The sequence below is a fragment of the Adiantum capillus-veneris genome, chromosome 29 (assembly GCF_014529385.1).
Source record: "Adiantum capillus-veneris isolate H3 chromosome 29, ASM1452938v2, whole genome shotgun sequence".
Lineage (NCBI taxonomy): Eukaryota > Viridiplantae > Streptophyta > Polypodiopsida > Polypodiales > Pteridaceae > Adiantum > Adiantum capillus-veneris.
Window position 1 is genome coordinate 6833245 of NC_140959.1, and position 9776 is coordinate 6843020.

Here is a 9776-nt window from a genome sequence, read left to right on the forward strand (position 1 = left end):
GTGAGGAAGGGGAGAGGAAGAAGAAATAGCATAGGAGAAAGTACTACTTTCCTCACCATAGATACTCTTGGATCTTAGCTTAGCATAGTAATATAGATGGTAGAGAAGATGAACATGCCATTGAAGCTTGACTCTTGGTTGGATTTGCATTCCATAGCCAAGAGGTGTTGGTGTAGGCTCTCTACTTCTCAAGCTTGGATAAGGAGATGGAGTTTTTGCTCAACACAATGAGACAATGACCCCTCTCTCTCCTAGCACTAGCTTGCACCCCATTAGCTCATGCCAAGGCTAGCCAATCACAAGCTATGGTCAAATCAAGCAATAGATGTAGCATTTGGACAAGTGTCCTTCTTTCCCCCTTTGAGAGAGAGATCTTAATTAATTATAACATGCATCTAATTCTCATTGGACCTCCCTAAAGGCCATTTATTAGTCTTTAGGCACAACATGAGGGCAGCATGGGTAGGTGCTTGACATGTGTCCTTATTGCCTCTTGAGTCTTGGGCTTGCCTTGATATGTGTGTGTGTTCTCTGTCATGCACCTACCTTTAGGGCTTGCCCCCTCTTTTGTAGGGATCATCTTTGAATTGCACACCACAAGCACCTTGATCATCAAGCATGCCAAGCACCTTGGTCATCAAGCGTGACAAGCACCTTAGTCAGCTCAAGCATGACAAGCACCTCAAGCACAGGCCTAGCTTGCCTAAGGTCTAAAGTACCTAAGGGTCCTAGGTCTAAGGTCTTTTAACACTAACCTTTGGAGGTCTTTAATGAGGCTAACCTTAAGGTTTTTAAAGCTCTATTAACTGCTCATTGCTCTTTGGTAGACCATCTCCCTTTTGGACCCTTAATGAGATGTAACCTTCTCTCCTTTTGGTCCCGTGCTGAGATAGATCTAAAAGCACACTTCTATATTCTAACTTTTGTTCCCATTCATTTTCCCACATTAAATGATCAGTTCAATGTGAGCAAATCATTTGAGGTAGGTAGATATTAGATTTTATGACATTATCCCTCTCTTGAAACCATAGTCCTCCTCGACTATGAAATAGAGAAGTAAAGCCTTAGTCATTAGTCTAAATTTCGTATTGGGTAGAGGATCCCTTTTTACCCTACAAAATCATTCCAGAATGGATGACTAGTCCATTTGGTGCTTAGGAGACTTAGCTGGCGCAAGCATGTCTTCTCTTTAGTCCATATCATACTCCCAAAGTAGAGTGACAAATTCTACTTGGTGTTTGGGAGACATCATCATCACAAACATGATTCTAAGCATGCATACTTGCACAATAGAAAGAGAACTAGTCTAACATTGTTCATAAAAAAAACATTTACATTTGCTTACTCTAGTGTAGCATTGTAAGCATTGACAATGTTCATACTATCCTTAAGCTGAATTCCTTGCATCCATCTCGCGTCTTCAAAAGGATAATATTTAAACTCAACAAGATACCGTCAGGTAATCTTACCATGTCTTAGTACCTTGCCTTCATGTCGAAGGATGGATTTGGGCTGAAGCACCTCTTCTTGATCCTCGATCTTGGGTTGGTCCCTTAATTATTGGTTCTCATGGTGGCTCTCCTTTGTAAGGCTTAAGTAGGCTCACATGAAAAGCATTGTGTATGAGCCAATGATTGGGAAACTTTAGTTGATAGGCCATCTTGTTGATTGATTTAGGATCTGAAAAGGACCATAGTATCTTTGTGCTAGTTTAGCATAATACTTTTGGTGGCCCGTAGGATTTTTGCCCGTAGTTTGCCTCAATTGAGCCTTGGGAAACTTGAGTAGGACCCAATCATTTTCCTTGAAAGTTAAGTTGTTAGCCTTCTTTGTTGTGGGATGGATATAGCCTCCTTAATCTTTTGAAAGGATTCTTGTAGGTCTTGGCTATACTCATCAGTAGCGAAAATCTTCCCGTCTACCTTAAATAGCAAGGGACTTCTAGGTCTTCCCTCAATGATCTCGAAAGGTGCCTTCCCTATAGTAGTATGAAAGTGTTATTGTATGCATACTCTACTAGGCGTAGGTACTTCTTCCATTGTGATCGTTGATCTACTTCCTTAACATAGGTCTTGGGTAGATCTAGAACCGTAAGGTCAACTATTTCAATTTGGCCATCCGTTTGTGGGTGATAGGCTGAGGAGAAATTTAGCTTTGTACCTAAAATTATTGGTCATTTGAGGATCTCTGTTTGACACTATGGATGTTTGCAAGCCATGGTACTTGAAAATGTGGGATATGAAGAGAGTTGCCATGATGCGCCTTAATAGTCTTTTTGACAGGTATAAAATATGCTTGTTTGCTAAACCTGTTGACTATTTTCCATATTCCTGTATTCCCATGGATAGACTTGGGTAATCCAAAGATAAAATCCATGGATACTCTCCCATGGGGAATTAGGAATTAGCAATGGCTGGAGTAATCCAGGTTGCTTCCCTCTATCATACTTTGTCTTTTGGCATATCACGCATTTTGAAACATACTCTTGTATGTCTACCTTCATCGTAGGCCAATAGAAATGCGTCTCTACTCCTTGAAGAGTAGGTTGAATCCCTCTATGCCCTTGATAGGGAGGAGCATGGGATTCATACATTACTTTCTCACGAAGGGAGCTAGTAATAATGCATAGCCTATTGCCATGGAGAAGATAACCATCCTGTAAGGTTTCCCTAAGGCAAGGGCTTAAATTATATCCTTGAAATCAGGGTCAGTAGCATACTCATCTTTTATAGAAGATAGATCATTGTGAGTTGCTATAGACATTGCATTTACTCTTGGTCGTCGTGATAGTGCATTGGCCACTTGATTGTGCTTGCCAGCAATATGAGCACCTTCATGCTATATCCAATACCTTTGTTAGTCCTGTACGACTGGCCAACAATTATGAAAATTAAATTGTGAAGAATAAAAAGATATAAATTGATTAGATAAGATGCAACTAGAAAGAATCATAAATATACTCAAAAAGTTAGATTGGGATCAAGCATAACTTTTATAATCTAAAAAATTTAAGATGATAAAGTTCGGATCTTAATGCGATACTATGCATTCATAGGTATATGATATACAATTATTGAACTTGCAAAGCATGAAATTTGGGACAATAAAAATAGCATAAATGTAATGCATAACCATGAATTTGCATGCAAACTAATCAATACTAGCATGTTAACCTCAAAATTGTACCTTGATACAAACACATGAGAATTGCACATAAAGATTCTGCATGGGATTAAAGAAGCCAAAAAAGAGCATAAAACATGACTTTATGATTCTATGAGATAAAAACGACACTTGCATCAATAACTTGCTCAATATAGATAGTATTGGTATTCGACAAGGTTTCATAGCAATGCAATTACATTGTATCTTAACTGATAAAAAAAAGAAATCAAATTAGCCCCTTCTCAAAATTTTCAGAAATAGAGATAATTAACACAATTTTGAATATCTCAAGAATGGTGTTGAATCACAAAGTTGATGTGAGACAACAAGATGAAATAGATATAGTTGTTCATGTCTCTTGCTTAAGGATAAATAGTTATAGTTATTAATCAAGAGATATTTAAGTTTTAACGAAGGTTAAAGAATTTGCATAAGCAAACATTTTAGATTTCAATACGATTAGACGAATAATGAGAACCTTAACTAAGAAGATTTTAGCACATTTAATACGTCCACATGTGGTACTCCTTTTTTGCAGAGAGACCGACAGAAATGTCTAAGTTATGGACGTCAATATTTGAAACATATTCCTTGTGTGGATACTATAAGTCCTCATGGACTAATCATTAACACCATAATTAATAAGGGTCATGACAAGTCCCATGATGCTAGTCACTTTCCCACACCCTACTTGAGTGCTTACATTTTTCTTACATTAGAGCTTGCTTTCCCCACATTTTGAGCCATGAGCTATCTTAACACACTACGATAGGACTGAGAGGGAAACTCATACAAACTTGCTCCAGATTGTGTATATTTGGCTAACAAAAATTCATAAGCTCCTAAACCATGTTGTCCACCTTTGTGACTACTAATCAATGCCTAAACCACTCTCCAAGAGAATGAACAATCCCTTCAAAGAAGAACCTAGCCATAGTAGAAGGCCTGAAGCGAGAGAAGGATTGGGAGAGTCTATGGTTAGACTTGTAGACAATTGGCGGATTAGATCGTCCCAAGTCCAGAAATGGGTAACCAGGAATTACTCTAGAGATAAAGATCCGAGAGATCTTGTAGCAGCTTTCATAAGAGTAATTAGAGCAGAGGGAGTTTTGGATTTTGCGACACAATTTGCGGGATTCGGACTAACTCCGGAAGATGACGCGGCTACATGGTTTGACTCAGTGGAAAGACACAATTTTGAGATTCTAGACGAGCTGTTTGAGGAATTCTACGAAGAATTCTCGCAGAAAGGCATAGCTCACAATACGGTCTCACAAATTCACAGATGCAAATAGAAAGAGGGTGAATCTATATGCAAAGCGGCATTACGGCTCAAGAGATATGTCAAGTTCTGTCCAAGAGCGGAACTACCTATGCAAGCACGATTGATAGGATCATCTTCAAGCACTCTTTTCAGCTCTTTCATTGATATGAATCTAGCTCTTGGATCATCCTCCAGTGGAGGTCTCAATTCCTTGTAAACTTTATCTTTGGTTCCAGTCATTTCCATAGCATCATAAGGTCATGATTGTCCATCCTAAGATAGGCGACCCCTCTCTACTTGGTTGACACTCTCTTCCGTGGATCCCTTACTTACTTGGTCTCTTGGTTATCTAACACCTGACCGGTACCAAGCTTCTGATCTCAAGAACATGAACAATTCTAATGATTTCAAACCTGACATGTTACCTATAAGTGTTTAGATCCTCTTCCGTACTCGAACTTCTCTTTTCCATCAATCTCACTTCCTGTACAAGGCTCAATAAAAACTTAAACACAAATGGAGTTAAGACAAACTAAAAATTGATGTCCACCCAAAATTGGTCAATTACAAGGCTTCATGCATGACTTCAATGACCTTCAGACCTAATAATGGGAACCAATTTAGTAAAATTAGGCTAGTCTACAGAACTGGTGTTGTTGGACATAATTTTATGTTCAAGAGGTCATTAATATTTTTAGTTATGGTTCTCCAAACTAAGTTGTTTGAGCTATGATTTTTGCCTTCGGTCAATTTTGCCATCCTATTGGACGGATTTTGCGATGAATTTGAGTCCCAACGTTAAAATCCTAATACATCAAAGAATTATGATTTTAGATAAACACAACTTGGTTTTTCCTCTTTTTGGTCTCAAATAAATAAAAAATTCATGAATATGGGCTATCTTTATGAACTATAGCTCTATCTACACAAAAATTGACATTCCATCATAAAAAAATACCAAAAGAAAAAAAGAAAAGAAAAACTTGAGCTCTACGATTGAACTATGTGTGCTTGCATTCGTTAATCATGGCCGTTACTTTTGGGCCTCATTTGAATGCTTGAAGGGTTGTCCTACCTTGTACACTTTCCCACTAATGTACTTATGTGCTTAATCGTGTAATTCAGATGTATGTGAAGGTGTTCTCACAAGGGCTAAGGGATTGTAAGGCCAACAAACTAACATTTGGAGTGGTAGGAACTTAGAACGCCTTCCTGTAGGTTGGCGAAAAGCACTTCTTGCAAAGAGGGAACCTTCTCAAATCAACGGGACAATTAGAGGCAATATTGCAAATTGCGTAGCTAAGGCACTTTCATCTCAACTTCCTCCCAATCAATCACTGTACAATTGTTCCAGTCGCTCGCTATTGAGTTGCAAGCACCCAATTACTGGCTGCATCCGATTCAAGAGGCGTTTTTAGATTCTAGAGGGTGGTCCAACCACCTGCCACTTTGGAGGCGATACTCTCTTCGATTTATTCATAGAGGCGGATTGAGCATTGTTTGGGTAGGTGCATCTCGATTAAAGGGCCATCTTGAGTTTGAGTCTGTTGCTATCAGACCTACAAGAAGGTGCTCTTAGGGCTATGTAAAATCAAGCCACAGCTTTAAAGCACCACCACACTAAACGAGAGGTCCATTTCACCATTTTACAACCCCGGATGTCCATGGGACTATTTGACACCACTTTGTCAGGTGGGATCTATGGTCCAGCATCTTCGAACGATGTGGACCGTCTATTTATTCTCAAGAATAAAAGGATTCCGGCCGGTTGAGCCCCTGCGACTCGAACCCACCACCTACACAACCGGAGGCCACAACTCTCTCATTAAGCTATCGCGCGCCACTTGAAATGGAGGTGTGTACATAGAATCATATAGCAAAAGTGACGGGGTGGAGATCACATGGTGGTCACTTGGAGATCACTTTGGGATGGACGGGGTCACACTGCAATCACTTTGGGATAGTCGGGGTCACATTGTAATCACTTGGTAATGGGTGGGGTCACAAGGTGATCACATGTCGATTGGAATTCACATGGGGATCACTTGGCGGTCACTTGATGTTCACATCAAATTTACTTGGTGTTCACTTCAATTGTGATCACATGGTGATCACTTGAAGATTAAACCGCCATCGGATGGTGCAAAATCGATCCTGTTGCCCCCAATTAATAGGGACCGTAGATCCCACCTGAGAGAAGTGGTGTCAATTACTCTTGAGGCCAGATGTTGCATTTAAAGCAAGAAGGCAAGCGAGAAGCTCATTTTCAATTGTTGCGCTCGCAAAGTAGACTGCTTGTGACGCCCATCAAGGCCTACTACTTAGTACTAGGCCTAGTTTTCTGCCTGCGCGTGGAAGCAGCCATCGTCGAGTCGCCGTTATGTAACTTAGATACCTAGATCGATAAAGGTTTTCATCCAGTCCCATTTCGTGTGAATTGGCGGGGTGAATCTGCTGCGCGTGAAAGCGTCACTTCGGGAGATATAGATCTTATAACCACAGGCGTCATTTAGATCTTGCCACGGTCGAACCTCGAAGCCACATTTGTTCTGCAGCCTGCTGTTTGGTTGGTTCTTCACCTCCTATTCTAGGCAGATAGCGCACGTCGCCTATCATTTTCCCGGTAAGCAGGAGCGCCTGGGTCTGTCTTCGGAAGGCCTGTTTTGCATTGCATACATTGCTTTTACGTCCATTCCCTTCCCGATCTGCTGTCGGTTTAAATTCTTCAGTTGCAAGTCTTCTGGGTGCGCCTTTTTGGCAGTTGTGTGTGCTATCTTGTGCTTCGCTCTAGCCTTAGAGATCTTCCGCTTTCTTTCCAAATTACTGATCTGGATCTGTGTGTTATAGAGGCCAATTTAGCAAGTAAGCAGACATGGTGGCTTCTTCACAGAATGGAAATGCAACTCTGAAGTTCTTGATCTATGGAAAGACCGGCTGGATCGGAGGCCTTTTGGGTGGTCTGTGTGTGAAGAGCGGCATTGCATATGAGTATGGCCAAGGCAGGCTCGAGAATAGAGAGCAATTGGAAGCAGATGTAGCTCGAGTGAAACCGACCCATGTATTCAATGCAGCTGGTGTGACAGGCCGGCCAAATGTGGATTGGTGTGAAACCCACAAGGTTGAGACGATCAGAGCCAATGTGGTGGGCACCCTTACCTTGGCAGATATCTGCAGAGAGCATAACCTTCTCCTCATCAATTATGCAACTGGTTGTATCTTTGAGTATGATGGCAAACACCCACTTGGCAGTGGCATTGGATTTAAGGAAGAAGATACACCCAATTTCATCGGCTCTTTTTACTCAAAGACAAAGGCCATGGTACATACTCCATCTGAACTCACTCTGTCACAATGTTAATCAGAACTAGGGATAGTGAGGCTTGCACTCTTTGTGTGCTCTTTGATGTTTATAGGAGTAATTTGCATAAGACAGAAATTAGTTCCTTTTAGCATCTCTTGCCGCAGCCTGAGACATGAAAATGCGAGTATTGGATTAGTTTGCTACATGGTTTTGGTTGAGAAACCTCTAATGCTTGACTCAACCCACAAGAAAAGAATTTTTGGGCATTAGATCAAATGTTTTACAAGAATGGTAATTGAATTTGCATTGTCACACTTCCATCCTATTTGGAAGGAAGGGTTCTTTCAATTGGTACACCTCACTGCAATAATGTGCTAAGATGTGGAAACTGCTCATTCCATAGGGGTCATGTCCCGAGTGTGACTCCATATCAAAATCAAGCAGATGCTTGACTGTAGATGCTCATGTGCCTACAAAGTTGTTACCACGTAACACCCCCCTGTTTAGTAACTCTTGAACTTTCATGTGATGCACAGGTTGAAGATTTATTAAAGAACTATGACAATGTGTGCACTCTCAGAGTGAGGATGCCCATCTCATCAGATTTGTTGAATCCCCGTAATTTCATTACCAAGATTACACGGTATGAGAAGGTGGTCGATATTCCTAACTCAATGACCATCTTGGATGAGCTCCTACCTATATCTATTGAAATGGCCAAGCGCAACTTGTGTGGCATATGGAACTTCACCAATCCTGGTGTTGTGAGCCATAATGATATCCTTCAGATGTACAAGGACTACATTGACCCTAGCTTCACATGGAAGAACTTTACCTTGGAGGAGCAGGCCAAGGTGATTGTGGCACCACGAAGCAACAACGAGCTAGATTCTAGCAAGCTGAGTGCAGAGTTTCCAGAGATGCTTTCGATCAAGGATTCTCTTATTAAATATGTTTTTGAACCCAACAAGAAGGTCTAGAGAAGGTGCACAATGTGGGACAGGACATTTGCAGAGAGTTTCTCATCTACAGGGTGAGCTCGATTGAATACTTATAATGGATACAATTTATTTATTGAGGACTTTAGATGCATGATTGCTAGCTTAGTATTCATCCTGCATTATTGTTGCAATTTGGGTTCTTGCCTGCAGCACTTTTATACTGTTTGGTATGCTATTGAAGGCCTATGTTGAAATGAATTTGAGAGGTTGATGGTATCTCAAATGCTGGCATTTCTGTCTCTTTAACTTTTGTTTTAGGTGAGTGTTTCAGCAAAGTGGTTATTTGGCAGTGCACTGTAAGCTACATGCATGGGCTTTGTGTTGCGTGCCGCATGTTCTACCACAACTGGCATATGCAGAAATTTTGCATCATGAATTGTCATTTTAGGAGTTGGCTGAGGTGCAGGGGCCGACGTTCCCAAGTCTAAATTCAGCTTAGTTTCAGTGAGATTGGTCATTGTGTACAGGAAATGAGGCTAGGAGTGTTTGCATGGATGGAATAAAGACGCTTCTGCTCAAGATATGTGAGTTGGTGTTTTCTTTAGTAAGGACAACGTTCTCAAAGCAGCTATGTCTGTTGTTAGGCAACTCAGTACTGCTTGTAGTTACATGATCTCTTGTTACTTTTGCTCAGGCATTTGACTTTTTATCTTGATATCCTCTTTTGCAAACAGAGAAGCCACATTCTTGTGAATGACATGTGTCTGTGTCTGGTGGCTAGCCATAAAGGGCTACATCCTAGCCCATGTATGTGATCTTTGTTCTCGATAATGTCTACAGTGTTCAGTACCTTGGACAAGGCCAGGTCGCCTAACTGACCACCAATCATCACTGAATGAAGTGTGTCAGACGTACTCTAGAGGATTCCTTTTATCATTCATTCGTTTTACGCTCTGAAGTTCTATGGCCATGTCTTAGTCCTTATTTGTGATATATTTGCTTAAATTTCCTACCTTTCTTATTCTGCTAGGTGTTGAAAAGAAAATACTGAAAGCTGTAGTAATGGTGTTGAGAAAAAGAGTGGATTCGGCTTACTGCCTTTAGT

General features: G+C 40.8%; 1 protein-coding gene across 3 annotated transcripts; it reads left to right on the plus strand.

Moving 5' to 3' along the window:
• The first annotated feature begins 6722 nt into the window (after window positions 1–6722).
• Window positions 6723–9535, plus strand: NRS/ER (nucleotide-rhamnose synthase/epimerase-reductase). 3 transcript variants are annotated; one of them, XR_015187119.1, is made up of 4 exons: window positions 6724–7052; window positions 7277–7748; window positions 8267–8763; window positions 9199–9535. XR_015187119.1 is itself a non-coding variant. In XM_086505583.1 (3 exons), the coding sequence occupies exons 2-3, from the start codon at window positions 7302–7304 to the stop codon at window positions 8708–8710; spliced, it is 891 nt and encodes a 296-aa protein (XP_086361709.1). In that variant the 5' UTR covers window positions 6723–7173; window positions 7277–7301; the 3' UTR covers window positions 8711–8947. The 3 variants fall into 3 exon arrangements, 2 of the variants coding, with proteins under 2 accessions (XP_086361709.1, XP_086361708.1); XM_086505583.1 differs by lacking the exon at window positions 9199–9535 and having other exon boundaries at window positions 6723–7173; window positions 8267–8947; XM_086505582.1 differs by lacking the exon at window positions 9199–9535 and having other exon boundaries at window positions 8267–8947.
• The last annotated feature ends 241 nt before the right edge of the window (window positions 9536–9776 follow it).

Bases quoted from the DNA above. Each gene is read 5' to 3' on its own strand.
- NRS/ER (XM_086505583.1), top strand. From the start codon at position 7,302: ATGGTGGCTTCTTCACAGAATGGAAATGCAACTCTGAAGTTCTTGATC. The intron at 7,749-8,266 runs GTACATACTCCA...TGTGATGCACAG, and splicing joins ACTCAAAGACAAAGGCCATG to GTTGAAGATTTATTAAAGAA.